Source organism: Chrysochloris asiatica, unplaced genomic scaffold (assembly GCF_000296735.1).
Source record: "Chrysochloris asiatica unplaced genomic scaffold, ChrAsi1.0 scaffold00254, whole genome shotgun sequence".
In the NCBI taxonomy this organism is placed as follows: domain Eukaryota; kingdom Metazoa; phylum Chordata; class Mammalia; order Afrosoricida; family Chrysochloridae; genus Chrysochloris; species Chrysochloris asiatica.
The window spans coordinates 3,749,405-3,772,443 of NW_006408772.1; the positions used below are offsets into that span (position 1 = coordinate 3,749,405).

The window sequence follows — 23,039 nt, forward strand, 5'->3', positions numbered from 1 at the left end:
AATTCCATCATTTCTTATAATAATATTGATATTTAAAAAAAATTCATTCTACGTAATTAAATAATCCTTTTTTTGCAGGTATAAAAATCATAACTAGAATATATGACTTTATTGACTTGTTGAAGGAAGAGTAGGGTTATAGTTGGATCTTTTTTGTTGTTATCAAGTGTGTTGTGTTGGTTCTGACTCATTGTAACCCTGTATAGGGTTTCTGAGGAGTGACTGGTTTCGTTTAAACCATTCAGTATACCCTTGTTCTAATAACTGATTCTTGATCTCTGTGTAGGTTCCTCATGAGCACAATTAAGTGTTCAGGAATACCCATTCTTTGCAATGTTGTCCATAGTCTGTCATGATCTACATAGTCATAAAAACTTTTGCACAGACAATAAAGCACAAGTAAGCATAGTTCTGGTATTCTCTGCTTTCAGTCAAGAGTTGTCTGAGATCAGCAGTGATGTCCCTAGTTCCATATCCTTTTCCTAATCTGACTTGAATTCTGACAGTTTTCTGTCAGTTTATTATTGCAACTGTTTTTGAATGATCTTCAGCAAAATTTTACTTGCATGTGATATTAATGATATTGTTCAATTATTTCTGCATTCCATGTCACCTTTCTTTGAACTGGCCACACATATGGATCTATTCCATTCCATTGTTCAAGTAGCTGTCTTCTAAATATCTTGACATAGATGAGTGTGAGTGGCTCTTTGCTGCATATTTGTTGAAATACTTCAGTTTGCTTTCTGTCAATTCCTGCAGCCATGGTTTTTGTTTTTGTTTTTGTTTTTGTTTTTATGTGAATGCCTTCATTGCAGCTTGGACTTCTTCCTTCAGTACCATTGGTTCTTTATCATATGCTACCTTTTGAAATGGTTGACAATCGATGATTTCTTTTTGGTATGATGGCTCCATGTTATACCTTCCATTTTCTTTTGATGCTTTCTACCCAAAGTTTTTTGCCCTTAGAATCCTTCAACACTGCAAGTTGATGCTTGAATGTTTTGTTTAGTTCTTTCAACTTGACAAATGCTGATTGTGTTCTTTTGTTTTCTAATGTCAGGTCTTTGCACATTTCATTATAATAATTGAATTTTCTTCTTGTACTATGCTTTGACATTTTCTGTTCAGTTCTTTAGCTTCTCATTTCCTCTATTCACTTTAGCTTTTCTGTGCTCAGCAGTGGGTTTCAGAGTCTCTTCTGATATCCATTTTGGTCTCTTCTTTCTTTCCTTTCTATTTAAGACCTTATGCTTTCCCCCAGGATACTGATCTTTATGTGTTCCATTGTCATTTTTGAGAAAACTTCCAATTTTCCTAAATTCATCCTTCATATATTTCAAGTTCTGATTACTAATGGATCTTTGCAGCTGTTTCTCCTCATTTAGAGCCATCAGCAAATGATGATCCAGAAAGCTGTACTCCATTCTTGTTACCCTGGTGGACTCCACTTTGAGAACTCAGCTCTTCCCCAGTACTATTTTGAGTGCCTTCCAACCTGAGTGGCTCATCTTCAGCATTATACCAGACAGTACTCTGGTGCTCTTCATCATGTTTTCATCTTTCAGCAGCAGTAGATTGATAAAGTTATAGTCACTAGAAACCATATGGAATGCAAATCTACTCCGACACACATGGGGTTGCTGAGACTTAGAATGGACTTGGTGGCAATAGATTTGGTTTTTGGTTTAGCTGACTTCAGACATGACTGGATCCCAGTGTTTAAATGCTGGTACCAGAAACCTGTCTCTGCTTTGGCTTTGAGTTCCTCCGTTTTTTTCATTATTCTCCGGCAGGCTGAGAATCAAGTGTAGAAGATCATCATTGTAGCAACCTTAGCAGAAAGAGAAATCAGGAGTGATCAGTCCCTGGAAAATGACATCATATTTGGCAAACTCTAAATCCTGGTGTGATGCTGTAGCATAAGCACTTGACTACTAACCACAAGGTTGGAGGTTCATACACTCCTTGAGAAGCCTACACAGGGTCGCTATTACCAGAACTGACTTGATGGCACTTAACAATAATAACAACAAGAACCTATGCATGTGAAACTTGGGCAATTAATAAGGAAGACCGTAAAAAATTGGTGCATTTTGGTTATGGTGTGGTAGAAGAATATTGAAAGTACCATGGGCTGCCAAAAGAACAAATAAATCTTTTTGGAAAAAAGACAACCAGAATGGTCCTTATAAGCCAGGATAGCCAGACTTTGTTTCTCATATTTTGGACATAATATCAGTAGTCCTTGTAGAAGAACATTATGCTTGGTAAAGTAGAGAGTCAGCAAAAAAAGGAGGAAGCACCCAATGAGATGGATTGGCACAGTGGCAACAACAATGGGTTTAAGATGAACAACAATAGTGAGGATGGTACAAGACCAGGTAGTGTTGTGCATAGTTTCGCTATGATTGGGAATCAACTGGACAGCATCTAACAAGAGCAACAAGGAAGCCTGGTGTGGTACTGTAGGATAAACAATGGATTGCTAATTGTAGGGTCAGCAGTTCATCTCCTTCCCACGCTCCCAGCCTTTTCTCCCAAACCTAGATCACTATGAGTTGGAATCAACTTGATAACACGTAACAACAAAAGCAACAACAAGCCCCAAAAGCAAAACCACTGACACTGAGTAAGTTCTGACTTACAGCGACCCTATAGGACAAATGACAGCTGATTCTTTGAGTTTCTGAGACTGTGATTCTTGATGGGAACAGATAGCTCCATCTTTCTCCCTCAGAGCATCTAGTAGATTTGAACTGCTGACCTTGTGCTCAGCAGTACAGTGCTTAACCCACCATTTGCCACCATGGTTCCTTTAGGATACTACAGTAGTCTGAAAAAGGGGTAAATTTTGGTGTCTAAACACAGACTTTTGCCTCAGGATGATGAACAGAAATGGAACACTGAAAAATATAACTATTAAATCAGTTAATGAGAGCACTTTCAAAATTCAAGGAAATAAGTATTTTTATTTTTATACTTTGGTTTTGAGAGCTAACCTTGACCAAAATAATGGACTTTGCTAAGGAGAAAACACAAAATTTGAAGTATTTATTTAACCCACTGCAAGGAAATTTGCAAGTAGACTTGTTATGAGCAGTATGAATGATTATTTTGATCATTATTTCAATTAAGAAATTGTTTTTTGGTAGCCACACAGTGGCTGCTGTGGGAAGCTTGTTGCTGTTGTTGTTGTTAGGTGCCATTGAGTCAGTACCGAATCATAGTGACCCTATGCACAACAGAATGAAACACTGCCCTATCCTAGGCCAACCTCACAATTGTTGCCACGCTTGAGCCCATTAATGCTGCCACTTAGCCAGTCCATCTCACTGCATGTCTTCTTCTTTTTCTCTGACCCTCCACCTTACTAAACATGATATCCTTCTCCAGTGACTGGTCCATCCTGACAATATGTCTGAAGTATGAGAGATGAAGTTTGGCCATCCTGGCCTCCAAAGAGCACTCTGGCTGCACTTCTTCCAACACAGATCTGTTGGTGCTTTTGGCAGCCCATGGCACTTTCAAATTTTTCCTCCAACATCATAACTCAAAGGCAGCAATTCTTCTATGGCCTTCCTTATTCACTGTACAGTTTTAGCATGCATATGAGGTTATTGAGGCTTGGGTCAGCGCACCCTAATCCTCAAGGTGACATCTTTGCTCTTCAACATTTTAAAAAGGTCACGTGCAGCAGATTTGACTAATGCTATACGTTGTTTGATTTCTTGATTGCTGCTTCCATGAGTGTTCATAGTTGATCCAAGAAGAACGAAGGCCTTGACAACTTCAATCTTTTCTCTATTGATAAGAATGTTGTTTATTGGTCCAGTGTTGAGGATTTTTCTTTCTTTTACATTGAAATGCAATCCATACCAAAGGCTGTGCTCTTTGACCTTCATCAGTAAATATTTTAAGTCCTCTTCACTTTCAGCAAGCAAGGTTCCATTACCTGCATATCACAGGTTGTTAATGAGTCTTCTTCCAATCCTGATGCCATGCTTACCTTCATTCTCAGATTATTTGCTCAGCATACAGGTTGAATGTTGTTGTTGCTAAGTGCCGTCCATTCGATTCCGACCCATAGCGACCCTGTATTGGGTTTCCAAGGAGCAGCTGGTGAGCTGGAACCACCAACCTTGCAGTTCAAACGTCTTTGCAGTCTGGCGCATTAACACACAGCGCCACACGAGGACTCATAGGTTGAATAAACATGGTGAAAGAATACAGCTCTCTCGCACATCTTGCTTAATTTTAAACCATTCAGTGTTCCCATGTTCTGTTTGAGCAACTGCCTCTATGTTCATGTACACATTCCTCATAAACACAATTAAGTGTTCTGGAAAACTCATACTTCGCAATGTTGTCCATAGCTTGTCATGATCCACACATTCGAAAGCCTTTGCGTAATCAGTAAAGCACAGGTAAACATCTTTCTGATATTCTCTGCTTTCAGCCAGTATCCACTGGACATCAGCAGTGATACCCCTCATTCCACAGCCTCTTCTGAATCTGGCTTGAACCTCTTGAACTTCTCTGTCAATGTATGCTTGAAGCCATTTCTGTATTACCTTGAGTAAAACTTTACTCGCATGGGATATCAAAGTTACTGTCCGATGATTTCTGCATTCTGTTTGGTCATCTCTCTTTGGAATGGACACAAATACAGATCTTTTCCAATCAGTTGACCAGATAGTTGTCTTCCAAATTTCTTGACATAGATTAGTGAGTGCCTCCTTTGCCGCCTCAGTTTCTTGAAAGATTTCAGTTTTTATTCTATCAATTCCTGGTGCCTTATTCTTTGCCAATTCCTTCAATGCACCTTGGACTTCCTCTTTCAGTATCATTGGCTCTTGATCATATGCTACCTCTTGAAATGGTTGAACATCAATCATTTCCTTTTGAAACAGTGACTCTGCATATTCCTTCCATCTTCTCTTGATGCTTTCTGCATCATTCAAGAATTTGCTCAGAGAATCCTTCAATAACAAAAGCCAAGGCATGAATTTTTTCTTCAGTTCCCCCAGCTTGAGAAATGCTGAGCATGTTCTTCCTTTTTGGTTTTCTGATTCCAAATCTTTGCACATTTGTTGTAATATTTGACTTTATCTTCTCAAGCTGACGTTTGAAATTTTCTGTTCAGTTCTTGTGCCTTCTCATTTCTTCCATTCACTTTAGCATCTGTACTCTGGAGAGCAAGTTTCAGTGTCTCTTCTGACATCCATTTTACTCTTTTCTTTCTTTCTTGTTTTCTTAATGACTTTTTGCTTTCTTCCTGTATGATGTTCTTGATGCCATTCCACAACTCTTCTGGCCTTCAGTCTTTAGTGTTTAATGTATCAAATCTGTTCTTTAGATTATCTCTAAATTCAGGTAGGATATATTCAAGGTCATATTTTGGTTCTTGTGGATTTGTTTTCATATTCTTCAGCTTCAGTTTGAATTTGCATATGAACAATTGATGGTCTGTTCCACAATCTGCCCCTGGCTTTGTTTTGACTGATGATATGGAGCTTTTCCATCGTCTCTTTCCACAGGTGTAGTCAATATGATTTCTTTGTTTTCCATCTGGTGAGGTCCATGTGTATAGTCGTCTCTTATGCTGTCTAAAGAAGGTATTTGAAGTGAACAAATCAAAATGTGATTTTGCACAATTCTATGATGCTTGTTAGACCCAAAATAAAAGGTCACATTCACAAGTTGCCTTTTTTGGATTATGAAACAAATGTGATTTTTGCTTCTTCTGAATTCCAGTCCATTTAATGTCTGTAATGTTCATATGACAGTCTGACTCTTTGCTTTTTTGTTTGGTCTAGTTTCAGTGAGAACATTCAGGAGAGTTTAGTGACTAAGAAATGGGCTTGAAATAGCACAGGTAATTTAAAGGCCATATGACTTAGTAGCTTGGTGATCTTGGGGAAGTCTCCTAATCTCTTAATCCTCACTTTCCTTATCTATAATATATGGGTAATGTAAGAATAATATGAGAGGCTTGTGTGAAATCAATATGCAATAAATAGGAAGTATTTAACACAAAACTTGGTACAATGTAATCATTAAGAAAAATGTTAGCTAGTGCATTTTGTAGTTTTGATTAATAGTATTTTTCCTCCTGTTTTTGTTTTCTTCGTATCTGTACATTCCTTTTGGGCAGGGACTTTACCCATAAGTATATTTTGTGCTCTCTCCTCATGTACTAAATACACTAAAATGAATCAATAAATATTAATTAAGTTACCAAATGGGAGTGTAGCACTATACTTTGATTACTGCTAAATTTCTGGGTTGTCATTTTATTACTGCCATGCCTTTGCACTATTTGTACATAAAAAGAGCCGTAGTAAAGGAACAGAGAACAATCTTTTCTGAGAAACTTGGGAAAAATATAGATTGCTTATTCTTTCATTTATTCTTTTGTCTGTTCATGCATTCTTAGTCATTTCGCTGTGCATGAGGTAGATACCATGAGAGGGTTAGATAAGGGTTGAAGCAGATAGTTCACTTAGTAAAGTGCAATGACATCGTGCAGAGATGAATAAAAGACAAAGCAAGTGGATATTATCTGTCTAAATGGAGGTGCAAATTGTATAGTTTGTGGTCTCAAAGAGTAGAGAGAAATTGTTTCTAGCAGAGGGAAAGATCTATCAAAGTTATCATTCTTGTATTCGTGGATACTCAAAATTGAATGCTACTTTGGTTTGGTCTCTGCCCAACTAATATGAACATGGATTAAGGGGAAGAGTAAAATTAGGACAGTTTTCTAAACAGATATTTTCTATTTCAAAGTTCTTAATATTTCCTTTACAAATGTTGTTTTTATGTGCTTTAAAATACCAATAGTTTTTCAGCCATAAGTAATCAATCAATATAATATTTAGAGTGATGATTATGTACATAGAGTCCTGGTGTGGCACTGTTGGATAAGCACTGACCTGCTAACCACAAGGCCAGTGGTTCAAACCCACCAGCCACTCCTATATGGGGTTGCTGCGAGTCAGAACCGACTCAGTGGCATATTACAACCACCACCACTAGCACAACAAATTATGTACCTAGGAGTTCTGTTGGCACTGTAGGATAAGTACGGAACTGCTAATCACAGCTCCACATGGAGTTGACTTGATTTCAGTGGGGCTGGTTTTAGTTTTATGGTGTACATGGTACTATACTGGTCTTTGAGGAAGGTGCATAAAACACTGATGACAACCTTTCTAGAGCTTTGTCATCTACTTGAAAAGTGAAATAACATAGACAAATGTTAGGCACTATGGATGAGCAGGCTCTATGTTAATTTAGAAAGAAAGGTGTGGTGACCTTCTGAAATATCAGCTATTGAGAACTCTGTGAAGCACAGTGCTGACACATGGGGTCACCTCAGTAGCAACTGGTGCTTAACAAAGTACTATAGACACAAAATATCACTAAACCTTGACTAAGAGAGAGATCCGCATTGCTGTGACTAGTTCTCATTGGTTACTGGACAAGAGAGGATATCAACAGGAACTTATAAATTGAGTAAAGAGTGTTCTAGATAAGAAGAAAAAAGAGGATCTGAAACTGAACAGATGTGGTCTCCTGCCAATTACAAGACAATCTGGCTTTCTGTAGGAGGCAAAGTTGGGCACACAGACTGGGGCCATAGGAATATGAAAGTCAGACTTAGAATACCATGTCTTATAGTCAGAGCTGACAGAGATTTCATCTCACGTGTTGTCTCTGATTGATGGATAGTGGCTGTGCAGATGAAGTATGAATTCAATTTCAGTCTCAGTAAGAATGAATGTTTTGATATGTAAATGATGTCAGCAATGGCTGCTGGGTGATGGGAGTCAAGATAGATAGTGTTGCTGTCACATAAATGCCATTCTTCTTTTAGACAATGGGATTTGGTAGCAATGGGTCTCCTCCTAACTCCAACACATCATCACTTTGTCATTCTACAAATGGACACTCGTTTGAGAGAACTACCTTAACTACATTGATGTAGAATCCTTACATCCCTGTTCCCCTAAGAATTTCTACAATTTCTCAGAAAATCCAAAACACATTCTAATTAGAGGACAGGATAAAAACATTCAATGCAAATTGTTGTTAAGTGCTGTCAAGTCGGTTCCAACTCATAGTGATCCAGTATAGGGTTTCTGAGGAGCATCTGGTGGGTTTGAACCACTGACCTTTCAGTTAGTACTCCAGTGCTAATCCTATGGTACCATTCCTGGACCCGTCATTGCAAATTAGAATAATTAATTTAGGTTTGATTTGCAGGCCTTCTGTTATGCCAAAGATAATTGGATTTTAATATGATGGTTTTAATCTCTCTTGCTTTCTCTTCTCTGTCAAGCTTTAGATTTTCTTTAGTGTCTCTTTTATGATGAAGCTAGGTTGGTTACTACTCAGAATCATGATCCAGATATATGTAACACAAGTTTATTTTCTGATTCATCAGGTATTAAAATGAGGCTAAAGCACTGTCATCCTTTTTTCCTTCTCAACTGTCTGTTTTCCAAAAATGCAGCGCATTATTTTGTTTTTCTCTCTGAAGCTTTGCCATTTACTCAAGTCAAACATGCAGAACTTTTGCTTCTTTTCTTTTCTTTCTTATCTCCCTTACTTTCAGTATATAGGAGCTCTCAAGCCCATGTCCACAAGTTTCCTGTCTTAGAGCTATACTGGTTTTGCTAGTTTTTGTTGTTATTAAGTGCAATCGAGTTGGTTCCTACTCATTGCGCCCCTATAGGGGGTTTTCAGGGAGTGACTGGTGTGTTTGAACCAAGGACCTTGTTGTTATCTGTTCTTTGCTTATCTTACAGTGCCACACCAGGACTCCGGTTTTGCTAGAAGGAGGCATAATTTTTAATTAATTTGAACCTTGTATTGTAGGTAGTATGTTGTTGTTGTTGTTAAGTGCTGTTGAGTCGGTTCCGATCCATAGTGACCCTGCATAGGGTTTCCGAGGAGCAGCTGGTAGATTTGAACTGCCAACCTTGTGGTTTGCCGTCCAGTGCTGAATCTACAGTGCCACAATAGAAGCCCATAGGTACTGTAGCCATCATCATTATTTCATTTCTGAAGTAGCGAAATTGAGACACAGAGAGGTTAATTAACTTGTCATACAACTAATTAGTAACAGACATGGGATTCAAACACTGGCAGTCTGACTCCATAGTCTATACTCATAATCTCAGTGCAGCATTATCTCTTGTGTTTAGCCCATTTCACTATCTGTTTTATGTTCTGTTGTGCTCACTATGAGCACATGGGGTCACTGAATCAGAACTGACTTCACAACACTTAACAACAACCGAAAACAACAGCTGTCTGATCAAACGTTATGAGAAAAATAAATTCCAGACATACTTCATGATGGAGGCTTCTCAGTCTTTATATGTCTTTTGCAAAAAATGATGTTATCAGTGGAGAAGGCCATTTGCTAGTCTCAGAGGATGTTTCTATCACATGTCCATATTTATAGTACAATTACTGTAACCTCTTACCTTTACTTCTTAGGAAAATTGAGGGGAGCAGCTGAAGAAAGAAATTTCTTAGATCAGCAAGCTAGATTATAACATGATTTAGGAATTTTGCACAACAAGAATTGTTTATGAGCCTGTATTTAATAAATAGTTGTTGTTGTTATGTACTGTGGAGTTGGTTCCGACCCACAGCGATCATGTACAGGGTTTCCAAGGCTATACATCTTTATGAAAGCAGAAAGCCTCATCTTTCTCCTGTGGAACAGCTGGTAGTTTCGAACTTCTGACCTTAAGGTTCACAGCCCGATTCATAACCACTACATTAAGTACAACCTATGAACTGAATTTCCACCAGTTTTCTATCAGTTTGTTGTACTGAAGTGGCTTGCATGTTGCTGTGATTCTGTAAATGATGTCACCAGCACTGTGAATACCAGCAGGGTCATCCATGGTGGACAGGTTTCAGATGAACTTACAGACAAAGACAGACTAGGAAAAGAAGAGCCATACTACTTCAAATATTTAGTCACTGAAAACCTTATGAATAGTAGTAGAACACTGTCAGATAACACCAGAAGACTGAATATTGAAACTTGAAGAAGACCACCAGAATACTGCCAGATATATGCCAGAAGATGAGCCCCTCAGGTTGAAAGGCACTCAAAATATGATTGGGGAGAAGCTGCCTCCTTGAAGTAGAATTGACCGTGATGACATGAATGGTAAAGCCTTCGGGACCTTCATTTGCTGATGGGCACAACTCAAAATGAAGAGAAAGAGCTGTAATTAATAATTACAAAAATAATTGGAATATGGAATATATGAAGTATGAATCTCAGAAAAATGGAAATTACCAAAATGAAATAAACATATAAACATCTATATCTTAGATATTAGTGAGCTGAAATGGACTGGTATTGGACATTTTGAATCTGACAATCACATGGTTTAGTATGTTGGGAATGACAAATTGAAGAGGAATGATGTTGCATTAATCATCAAAAACAACATATCAAGATCTGTCTTGAAGTACAGCACTATCTGTGATACGATAATATTCATCCGTCTACAAGGAAGACGAGTTAATACCACTATTATCCAAAGTTATGCATCAACTACTAAAACCAGCGATGACGATATTGAAGAATTCTACCAACTTCTTTAATCTGAAATTGATCAAGCATGCAATCAAGATGTATTGATAATTACTGGTGATTAGAATGCAAAGTTGGGAAACCAAGAAGGATGTGAGGTTGGAAAATATGACTTTGGCGATAGAAATGATGCTGGAGATTGCATGATAAAATTTTCCAAGACCAATGACTTCTTCATTGCAAATACCATTTTTATCTCTACAGATCTGTCAGATTTCTGCAATGGAGTGCTCACTTGATCCTGTTTACTCACTGCAACTGAAAATGTTTGTGGTGGGACATGTTGGCCACCCCAATTCAGAAGTCAGCTCCTTTCTTGCTTCTGTTCCTAATCTTGCACCTATTAAGTACCCAATCCACTAATTTTTCCCTTTATATGAAGTTCAGAGTTCTGGGACCATCCTCTGAATCTGTTTTTATTGATGGCATCTGCACAGCCTTTCTGCCTACTCCATCACCAAGCCTACCTCTCCATAACATATATTTTAAACAACAGAAGACGACTATACAAAAGGACCTCACCAGCTGGAATACACAGAAATCAAATTGACTACATCTGTGGAAAGAGACAGTAGAAAAGCTCCATTTCATCAGCCAAAACAAAACCAGGGGCAGACTGTGGAACAGACTATCAATTGCTCATATGCAAATTCAGCTTGAACAAGAAGAAACATAAAACAAGTCCACAAGAGGCAAAATACTACCTTGAACATATTCCACCTGAATTTAGAGATCATTTGAAGAACAAATTTGATGCATTAGACACTAGAGACCAAAGACCAGAAGAGTTGTGGGATGACATACAGGGAGAAAGCAAAGGGTCATTAAGAAGACAAGAAAGAAGGAAAAGACCACAGTGGATGTCAGAAATGACTGAAACTTGCTCTCCAGCATAGAGATCCTAAAACAAATGGAAAAAATGAAGAGGTAAAATAGCTGAATAGAAAATTTCAAAGAGCAGCCTGAGAAGACACAGTCAAATATTATAACTAAATGTGCAATGACCTGGAGTTGGGACAACCAAAAGGAAAGAACACACTCAGCATTTCTCATGCTGAGGGACGTGAAGAAAAAAATCCAAGTCTAAATTTGGTCCTGGTGTGGTGCTATGTGCTAATGCACTGGACTGCAAAGTCGTTTTGAACCATAAGGTCAGTGATTCAAGTTCACCAGCTGCTCCTTGGAAACCTTATAACAGGGTCACTATGGGTTGGAACCAACCTTATGGCACTTAACAACAACAACAATGGGCAAAATATTGAATAATGCATGAAACTTAAAAAGAATTTGGAAGAAAACACAGTCACTGTATCAAAAATATGGTTGATATTCAACCATTTCAAGTGGTCATGTATGATCAAGAACCAATGATCCTGAAGGAAGAAGCCCAAGGTGTATTGAACAAGGCTCTGGGAATTAATGGAACACAAATTGAAATCTTTCAACAAACTGATGTAGCACTGGAGGCATTCACTCATCTATGCCAAGAAATTTGGAAGACAACTACTTGGCCAACAGACTGGAAGATATCCATATTTATTCCCATTCCAAAGTGAGGTGACCTAATGGAATGAGGAAATCATCAGACAATATCATTAATATCTGATGCAAGTAAAATTTTGCTAAAGGTAATACAAAAACGGCTGTAACCGTACATTGACAGAGAGCTGCCCAAGGTTCAAGCCGGATTCAGATTAGGATGTAGAATGAGTGATACCAATGCTGGTGTCAGATGGATCTTGTCTGAGAGTGGAGAATACCAGAAAGATATTTACCTGTACTTTATTGACTATGCAAAGACTTTCCATTGTGTGGGTCACAACAAACTATGTTGTGTGGACCATGGCAAGCTATGGACAAGATTGAGGAGAATAAGTTTTCCATAACCCTTAATTATGCTTGTAAGGAACCTGTACATAGACCAAGAGGCAGTTGTGCGAACAGAACAAGGGAACACTGAATGGTTTAAAATTAGGAAAGATGTGTGCCAGGGTTGTATTCTTTCACCATACTTATTCAGTCTGTTTGCTGAGCACATACTCTGAGAAGCTGGGTTCTATGAAGAAAAACATGGCCTCAGGATTGGAGGAAGACTCATTAACAATCTGTGATATGCAGATGATACAACCTTGCTTGTTGAAAGTGAAGAGGACCTAAAGTACTTCTGATGAAGATCAAAGCACACAGTTTTCGGTATGGGTTGCACCTCAGTGTAAAGAAAATAAAAAAATCTCACCCATGGACCAATAAACAACATTCATACAATTGGAGAAACTGGAGTTTGTCAAAGACTTCATTTGCTCGGATCAACCATCAACACTTATTGGAAGCAGCAGTGAAAAAAGAAATGACGTATTGCATTAGGCGAATCTACTACACAAGACCTCTTTAAAGAATTCAAGAGCAAAGATGTCAGCTTGAGGCCTAAGGTGACCTGACTGAAGCCATGGTATTTTCAATAACTTCATATGCATATGAAAGTTGAACAGTGAATAAGGAAGATCATAGAATAATTGATGCATTTAAGTTTTGGTGTTGGATGATAATATTAAAAGTACCGTGAATTGTCAAAAGAACAAAGAAATCTTTGTTGGAGAATGTATAACCAGAATGCTCCTTGGAAGCTAGGATGTCCAGATTTTGCCTTTCATCTTTGGACGTATTATCAGTCCCTGGTTAAAGGTATCATGTTTGATAAAGTGGAAGATCAGGGCAAAAAAGGAAGACCCCCGACAAGATGCTAGTGGCAGCATCAACAAGACCGGGCAGTGTTTTGATCTGTTGTGCATTGGGTCTCTGTGGGTTGGTACCGATTAGATGACACCTAACAGCAACAACAACGAGTGATGTGTGAATATGGCTTTGAAGAGTCAGACCTGGACATCTTTTTTTCTATTCATGCTAGACCTCAGAGTAGAATCCATGGATTCGAGTCCAGCAGGGATGTGTACTGTGTCTATGTAGGAGATTCTGTTTCTCAAGGAGGAGAAACATTAATTTTTCTCTGTTACTGGTGAGGACAGACCCACATTACCTTTAGAAATAGGCAATAAGTTGATTCTCTACAACGTAGACTTTCCTCATTTTACAGCTAATTTGACCTCAGTGATCTTGTTATTGAATACTGATGAAAAGTGAACCAACTTTGTGATTGTCAGTTTGAGAACCACTTGTAACACAATGAATAAGCACTCGGTTGCTAACCAAAGAAAGGACAGCATTCCCACTCACCGACGTCGCCATGATGAAAATTTGTAGCAGTCTAGAAAGTTCTGGCAGTTTCTTCCATAAAGACTGCAGCCTTGAAAACCATATGGCACAGTTCTTCTCTGTCCTAGAGGGTCACTGTTTATCAGAATTGACTTGATGTCACACAATAATAATTCAATGAATAAAGTGATTCAATTTTTAATACTGTGACTACTGATCTCACAAATATTATTCAGATATTACTACCATTTCTTGCTTTTCATGCCCTCCCCAGTCTCTTAAAATAACTGCATTTCCCATAACTTGATCGAAAATATTTTTACATGAAAATCCCAGAACTTTATATTATTTTTTACCCCAGAGATATTAAGAAAATTCAATGTATTTTTTCCTCTAATTATAGAAACCACATAGGGATCCTAAGGCTGTAAATCATTGTGGAAGCACACTGCCACATCTTTCTTCACAACTTTCTTCAATGAGTGGCTGGTAGGTTCAAACAGCCAAGCTCTGTGTCACCAGAGTTCCTATAGAAGTAACACATATTCATGTGTTTGAATTTATGTCTTTCTTTAATCACTTTATTTGATTTTCTGAAAAATGTACAATTAGCAACTTATTTTTGTTTGCTGATGTATATTAAATTTATTTATTTGTTTAACAAATTTATTTAATTAATTAGCTTCCAGTACTAGCAATCAAGGCATTTTAGTGTGGCGCTGTGGGTTTATGTGTTGGACTGCAATGTGGCTTTGACCTGCAAGGTTGGCAGTTCAACTTCACCAGCATTTCCTTGGAAATTCTATACAGGGTCACTATAGGTTGGAATTGATTCAATGACACTTAACAACAGCAACTAGCAATCAAGGGACCCCTGGTGTGGATCACCACGACTGTGTCTGTGTTCACTGGACTGTGAACCCCAAGGTCGGCAGTTTAAACCCACTAGCTGCTCCTTGAAAACCATATACAGGATTGCTATAAATCAGAACCCACTCGACAGCATGTAACAACTAGTAATCCAACACAATAAGAACAGATTTTTTTTGTTGTTGTTGTTAAGTGCCTTCCTTTATCTTCAGAGCTTGAAACACAGTCTTCTTGCATACACTTAAGAAGTTATAGAAAACTAAAAGGAAAGTAGAAACCCTACAATGAGCTATATAGCATTTAAAAGATGTAAGTGTATATACAGTTAGTCGTTGCTTTGCATAGTAGCCTAAGTTCAGAAAAGTGACTATGTAACTTGAAACTCTGAAAATGATTCAACCGGAAAATTGCTATTGTTACATGATTTAAAACTTTTTGCCTATTTATTAAAATCTTTCTTTCTGTTGCATGAATGTATAGGGAAATGAAAAATACAAAAAAAAAGCTAATCTTTTTTCATAAGCTACATTTTGAAAAATTAGGAACTTTGTATACTAAAGTGGTTTATCACAAGACTCGTTTGAATATTGTTTGCCATCTTTAGTTGTATAATTTTCTATACAGAGTAAACATCTTCTATAATTTAGGTATATATGGCTCTATGAATTGTCATGTTGTTGGTGTCTCCAGTCAGTTTCAAGCCATAGCAACTAGATATACAACAAAACAAACCAGTGCCTGGTTCTGCACCATCCTTACAATTGTTGCTAAGCTTGAACCCATTGTTTTAGCCACTTTGTCAATTTATCTTGTTGAGGGTCTTTCTCTTTTTCGTTGACTCTAAACATGATGTCTTTGTCCAGTGATTGGTCTTTCCTGATAAGATATTCAGAGTACATGAAATGTATTCTTTGCTAAATTTGGATTCCCTTCCAACATTCTAGATTTTATGCTTTCAGTTTCTAAAATGCTTCCTGGAGTCTTTTTAATGCAAAGTTTTAGTTTTCTTTTTCCAGCATCACTTATACTGGGTATCTTCATCTTTTTTTCCTCACGATTGCTTTTCTCACTTAGGTCAGTAAGTCAGCTCTCAGTCAGTTTCTCTGGCTGCACAGCTAGCATCTCTTGAACCAGTGATAGTGTTACCATTCCCTTGGTTAGCTGTTTCTTCCATAACTTTTATTAATTCACATTTTGTTTTCAATGCTATCGCTTTTTGTTTCTTGGCTGCACTTTCCACCTTTGTTGGCCAATTCCCTCTTTTTAACAATTTATTTTTGTTAAATATCATGTGGTCTTATCCCTGGCAGGCAAGGAGGCAGCACAACTGCATGGTTTGCATTCTCTGTGAACTAGATAACTAATGTGTAGTGACCAATCACCAACCATGTTTGAAAGAAGAACCGTGATCGCCACTAATCAGGATTGTTGTTGTTAGTTGCCATTGAGTCAGTGCCAACTCATGGCAATTTTATGTATAGCAGAATAACATGTTGCCTAGTCCTGTACCATCCTTACTGCTATGTTTGAATCCTTTGTTGCTACCACTGTGTCAATCCACCTCATTGAAAATCTCCCTTTTATACTTACCCTCTACTTGGCCAAGGAAGATGTCTTTTCCAGCTAATACTCCCTCCTGATAACATATCCAAAGTGAGAAGTCTTATCAACCCCACTTCGAAGGAATATTCTGGCTGTGCTTTGTTGTTTTGGAAAATTTTGTTTGTTCTTTTGGCAGTCCATGAATATTCAATATTTGTCCTCAATACCACAGTTCCAGTGCATCAAGACTTCAGTGTTCCTTTTTCATCGTCCACTCTTCACATGTACATGAGGGCACTGATGAGATCCTGGCTTGGGTCAGGAACACCTTAGTTATCAAATGGACATCGTTACTTTTAAAGATTTTAAAGTGATCATGTTACACAGCTGTTAATTAATGCAGTGATTTCTGGACTGAAAAGCCAGCAGTGAAGTTTGTACTTGATGCAAATACAGTTAATACAGTCACTGACTTTTGAACTCTGTTGTTGGGGAACTGGATTTAAGTGAACTCTGGTAACAAATTTACAATACTGGTATTGTTTTTGAGTGCTGTTGAGTAAGTTCTGACTCATAGCAACCAGATATAGAGTTGTTGAAGTGGATTTGAACCGCTGACCTTATGGTTAGCAGTCCAGTGCTAAATCCTACAGTGCTGCACCAGGACTCTGGAATTAGGCAAAATGAGGGAGGACAGTCTCAATATCCAATTTTATGTTTATTTATGTGTTTTCTCTTAACCACAATGGGGATAACTTTGTACAGTTGATTTCAAACTTTAGTTTTTTTCTTTAGTATTATATTGTATACGTTTCAAATGATACAAAGGTAGACTTCTTCTTTATTACCGCATATTTTATTGTATAGTTGCACCATGCTTTATTTAACTAACCCTCCTTTTTGGATATTTAGGCTTTTTTTCTGTTCTTCTCAATTATAACAATACTATGTCTACAGTGTTTTTGCAGTGCTATGTAACTAAATCATAAAAATAATTGTTGCTAAACATTGTCAAGTTGGTTTCGACTTACAGCAACCTTGTATAGGGTTTTCAAGGCTGGAAATCTTTGCAGGAGCAGACAATCCCATCTTTCTCTTGTTTAAGATAATAGCTATTATTCATTTGGAATGACTGTATTTCTAGTAGTAGAATTACTGGCTCAAAGGATAATTACATTTTAAAAATATTTTTATATTCTTCTAAATTGCTCCAGAGAGTGGGAGGTGCTGGGGCATGTTTCCTGCTTTCTGCCAACACTGGCTATTATTCTTATTTTTAATTTTTGCCACTTTAGTAGGTAAAACGTCTATCTTGTTTTAATAATTAGTTTTTGATTACTACATATTTTTATATGTTTATGTGTTGTAACATTTTTGATGTGTGAAACATTATTCTGATCTATTTTCATATGGTAAGGGTTTTCTTATTTATTTAAGATGTTTGTTCACATATATACGTGTGTGTGCATATATATATATACATATATATATATATACACACACACACACACACACACACACACATACACATGTGTGCTTATAGTTTGTACATATGCACACATGTATATACAAACACATGCATAGGGTCGCTATGGGTCATAATTGCCTCAATGGCACACAACAACAACAACAACAACAAATATACATATGGAGTTCTGATGTGGCGCTGAGGGTTACGCTGGACTTCAAGGTGGGTTTGACCCACAAGGTCCACAGTTCAGCCTCACAAGGTGCCTATCCAGGGTTTCTATGGGTTGGAACCTACTTCAAGACACATATCATAACCACCACCACTATATATTGTTGTTGTTGTTGTTAAATGCCGTCGAGTTGGTTCCAACCCATAGTGACCCTGTATAGGGTTTCCAAGGAGCAACTGATGAGCTTGAACTGCAAGGTGGGTGGTTCAAGCTCACCAGCTGCTCCTATACAGAGTCACTATGTGTTGGAACTGACTCGATGGCACTTGACAACAACAACAAATATATATATATATGTGTGTGTGTGTGTGTGTGTATGTATATATATGTATATATATATATACTGAGAGAGAGAGAGAGCGTCCAGAGAGTCCATTCACATGTGTGGACCAATTCTTGGTTTTACACAAGGATTCTAAAGAGTATCTTTTGGCCTTAGGTTTAAAAAGTTGACCATCAGTTTCAAATCCTTTAAAAAAAAAAAAAAAGAGAGAGAGACAGAATATAACCCACGACCTGGGGGGAAATTCGAGTTAATTTTTCATTACATTATTTTCAAGAGATGGGGTCAAAAGGAGCTAGTAGGGCATTCAATTATGTGCTTGAGTGTGTTGGAATTTTTTTTACCTAGGTGTACAATATTTTACTTGGACTTGTTTTTCTGGTGCATTGAAGTGTGACTAAACATTTTTGGTACTGCCATTATGTAAAGAAGAGGCCCAATGTTGTTAAATATTCCTTCATCAACTTCTTAGTTAGCTGGTTATGGGCGGTGAGGAGCCTGCGAGGGCATAGGCATTAGACATTGGACAGAGTGAGCTGGGGGGAGGTGGAAGCCAAGGGAAACTTAGGATTGGGGTGTTCTATTGCCCACTCCCACTGTTCTAAGAAAAAGTGATTGGTTCAGACTGGTTTTCATTCAAACAATTTTGGATGGGTCATGAGTGAGGAAGGAGGGAAAGTGCTGTGATTGGACCTCAGCTCATCTGAGGACTAAAGGTTCTTTGTCACACACCACACAGACCTGGAACGCTGTCCTGGGAAGCAGTAGAGAGGACCAAAGGAATAGAAAAGAGTTTTGGTTCCTTTTCAACTTGAGGCTGGGGATCAGGAAGGCTAGGGAAGAAAGATGTCCACTGAAAATGTGGAAGAGAAACCCAACAGCCTTTCAGAGGGAGGAAAATCCCGGAGCTACACTTTTCTCAGGGTTGTCCAGCCTGTATTTAACCACAGTATTTTCACTTCTGCAGTCTCTCCTGCAGCAGAACGCATTCGATTCATCTTGGGAGAGGAGGATGACAGCCCCACACCCCCTCAGCTCTTCACTGAGTTGGATGAGCTGCTGGCCGTGGATGGGCAGGAGATGGAGTGGAAGGAGACAGCAAGGTGAGGATGGCTTATTGTGTGTGGTCCTGACCTAGGGTAACAAGTTCTAGGCAAGAAAGTTGCATTTGCGAGTGCCTTTCTCTAGCCTTACTGTTTTGAATAGCATGGTGTTGGCTGGAATAAGGATAAAAAGAGTTCTATTTCTTTTTTTCTGTCACATTGATATGGATGCCAGATACCCTTTACTTCACTACTGGAGTACCGTTTGATAGATCTGTGTTAACATTTTGTCCCTTATAAGGAACCAAAATTAAAACTCTATTGATACACTATTTAAAAGTAAATAGAAAAGTTTTTATTTTGAAAAGAAAGTAAAAATGAAATATTCTTAAAAAAATATTTTAAAGAGATAATAAACTTAAGCCCCTAAAGATGATAGCCAAAAGATATATTTCTGTAGTTTCCATATGCCAAGATATCATTGAAATCTTGTCTAACTTTTCTGTTAGAAGGGAAGTTGCAAAGGCAATGTTTGTTACCTGTAAAGTCAGTGTTATTTCAAGTAAAACCCTATCATGTTTTAGGTGTTCAGTTAAAAGCAAATAGAAGAGTCACCTGAGGTTTGAGTTCATCTGAATTCAGTTTCAGACCTTATCTCCCTTTAGCTGCGTGACACTGAGTTTCTTAGAGCTTTGGTTTATCATCAATAAAGACCAATGAAGTAACACTATATAAATTATATAATACTATGATGCTCTGGTAGCGTAGTGGTTATGAGTCGGGCTGCCAACCTCAAGGTCAGCAGTTCGAAACTACCAGCGGTTCTGCGGGAGAAAGATGAGGCGTTCTGCTCCAGTAAAGATTTATAGCCTCGGAAGCCTTGTACCAGGGTGACTATGAGTTGGAACCGACTCTGCGGTACTTAACAACAACAACAACAATGTAATATAATATTATATTGTGCATGTAATTATGTAATATACTTGTATATGCATATATTCAAGTGGACTTCAAAAAGTTCATGGATAAGTGGAATTAAAAGGTAATGGAGTTTTTCCACAAAGGTTTTTAAGCTCCATAGTCTATTAGTCCTGATGTGGTGCTGTAGGATAAGCATTGGATTGCTAACCACAATGTTGGTGGTTCAACCCACCAGATGCTCCTTGAAAACCTTACACAGGATTGTTATGGGTCAGAACCGACTCAATGGTACTTAACAACAATAGCAACAGTCTATTAGAATATGAAAATGCTTTTTGAATTGTTAAGCACTGCAAAAATATACGGGGAGCACAGTGACAGTATCAGATAAGCACTGGACTTGGGATCACAAAGTCAGCACTTTGAGCCTACCAGCTGCTCTGAAGTAGAAAGATGACATTCTCTGCTCTCAGAAACCCTGTACAAGGTCGCTATGAGTCGGACATTATTCCACAGCATTTAACAGCAACAGCAATGCAATTACACTGATACCTAAGATTTTATTAATCTTGTGATATCAGAGCAATGGCTTTATCCAAAAATCACTGGACCGAGAACCACAAAATGAGGCTTTCTGCTCCTACAAAGATGTAGTACAGCGTTGGAAACCATATGCAGAGTCGTTATGAGTTAGAACTGACTCGATGGCAAATATATATGTTTGGTAATTTACCTGACTAGACAAACACTCTAAAAGAAATCTTCTTTCATTATATGCAATAATTATATAATATAAAGACATGGACGTAGGAAGCAATTGGCCTCTCCTTGTTATTATTACATGGAGATTCCTGTGCATTTCACTTTAACAAAATAATGTGAAGCTATACCTTTTAGTCTGTAATTTAAGGCAAATAAATATAATTCAACTAATATGTTTTGAATGTGTACTATATGTCAGTATTTTTAAATGCATACTACATTTTAGGTATTGGAAATACAGTAGTGAACAAAAGAAGCTCATGCATAGATCACTGTATTGTACTGAAAAATTTGCAGTAAGTTCAATATGTTGTTGTTGTTAAGTGCTGTTGAATCGATTCTGACTCAGTGACCCTGTATAGGGTGTCTGAGGAGTGGCTAGGGAGTTTGAACTGATGGCCTTACTATTCAAATCAACCTTGCAGTTGAGTGCTTATCCTAAAGCACCACTCTATTTCAATGTAGTGACTTAAAACCTAGGAATGAGGCAACCCAAATCATTATCCTAGCTTTGGGTTTAAGAAAAAATTTTAAAAAGGAGGGTGAAAGTTTTCTCTAGTGGTTATAGTTTGAAAACGGCTTTGTATGTTTTTCTGGATTTAGATAGGATATCCTGGAATTTGAAGGAAAGTATTTTGTATCATAGATGATCACTAAGAGTAGATGAGTGATACAGAAAGAAAAACCCAATAGCTTTTCATTTCTGGGATGAAGGCTATTTAAAACATAAAAACAAAAAAAAAAAACTTTTGCTATCTGAGAAGTATCTTAAGAGTTTATTACATTGACCATTTATAATCAAGTCTTATCGAGATAAGTGGAGTTTTTAATCATTTGTTTAGTGATTCAGATACATATACTTTATAGGTTTATAGATTTCTTTTTATTCCTGCATTTTAAGTATTGAGCTATTGGAGATTGCTAATAGTGAAGAAGCTTCATTAGTTAATTCACTTGTTCATGGTAGGGAAGATTTGATTTCTCGTGGAGAATTTCTAGATGGCAAAGCCTCATGGAACCACCTGCTTTTAAAAGATTCAGTAGAACCCATGACTCATTTCAGACCGTCCATAACTTGAACTGTGTCCAGAAAAAGGAGATCATTATATTTTACTACTGTACCTCACAGTAGTATTAAAGAAAGAGTCTTAATCTTTTTTTTGAATTTTTAAAAATTCGTTGGACAATTCTTTTTAAGTTCAGACTGCTTCTGTAGTGTGTGTGTGTGTGTGTGTGTGTTTTAATTCTTCTGTGTGATTGAGCTCTTCATTCTTTACTTTTTGGAGTCATTTTCTATAATGAGTAAGTATCTCTCATTTGTGTCTCTCAGCACTAATAACTTAATAAAAAATCCTCTAGAAAGTATGCTTTTAGTCATAAACAATGCTCCTAAAGAAACCTTCCAAAACAAAAGATAGCCAGTCTCTCCATTTCAGCACCTTCCCTTTTTCTTCTGATAGGAAAATACAAGGTAAGAATTAGCGTTGGTGCAGCCTGAATTAAATGTTGGGAGATTTTGCTGTAGTATTGACTTTGCTACTAACTGGTTGCTATGAGTCGGAACCACCACATAACTACCACCACTACCACCATCACCACCACTACCACCACCACCACCACCCATTTAACTTTCTAAGCTTGAGTTTTCCATTCAACTTTCACCACTTAGTCTTTCTAGGCTTGAGTTTTCCATTCAATCAAATGGAATATTCTCTAACAACAGATTTCTTTTTCAATAGTGTTAAATCCTGTTCTTGTGTGTATGTCATTGTTAGGTGCCAGCGAGTCAGTACTGACTCATAGCAACCCTGTGTCCAACAGAATGAAACACTGCCCAGTCCTGGGCCAACCTCACAGTGGTTGCTACATTTGAGTCCATTGATGCTGCCACTTTGCCAATCCATCTTGTTGTGGGTCTTCTTCTTTTTCTTTGACCCTCCACTTTACCAAACATGATATCCTTCTCCAGTGAATGGTCCCTCCTGGCAATATGTCCGAAGTATGAGAGACAAAGTTTGGCCATCCTGGCCTCCAAGAAGCACTCTGGCTGCACTTCTTCCAACACAGCTCTATTGGTT

The 23,039-nt window shown here is 37.8% G+C and overlaps 1 protein-coding gene across 2 annotated transcripts in view; it reads left to right on the forward strand.

The window, feature by feature from the left end:
* The window catches only part of LOC102828499 (electrogenic sodium bicarbonate cotransporter 1-like), a 522,188-nt gene that overhangs the window by 126,404 nt on the left and 372,745 nt on the right, over window positions 1-23,039 (forward strand). For both annotated transcript variants that reach the window (XM_006873779.1, XM_006873780.1), the window contains exon 3: window positions 19,203-19,338. In XM_006873779.1, the coding sequence (XP_006873841.1) occupies window positions 19,203-19,338 (136 nt within the window). The remainder of the gene's footprint in view (window positions 1-19,202; window positions 19,339-23,039) is intronic.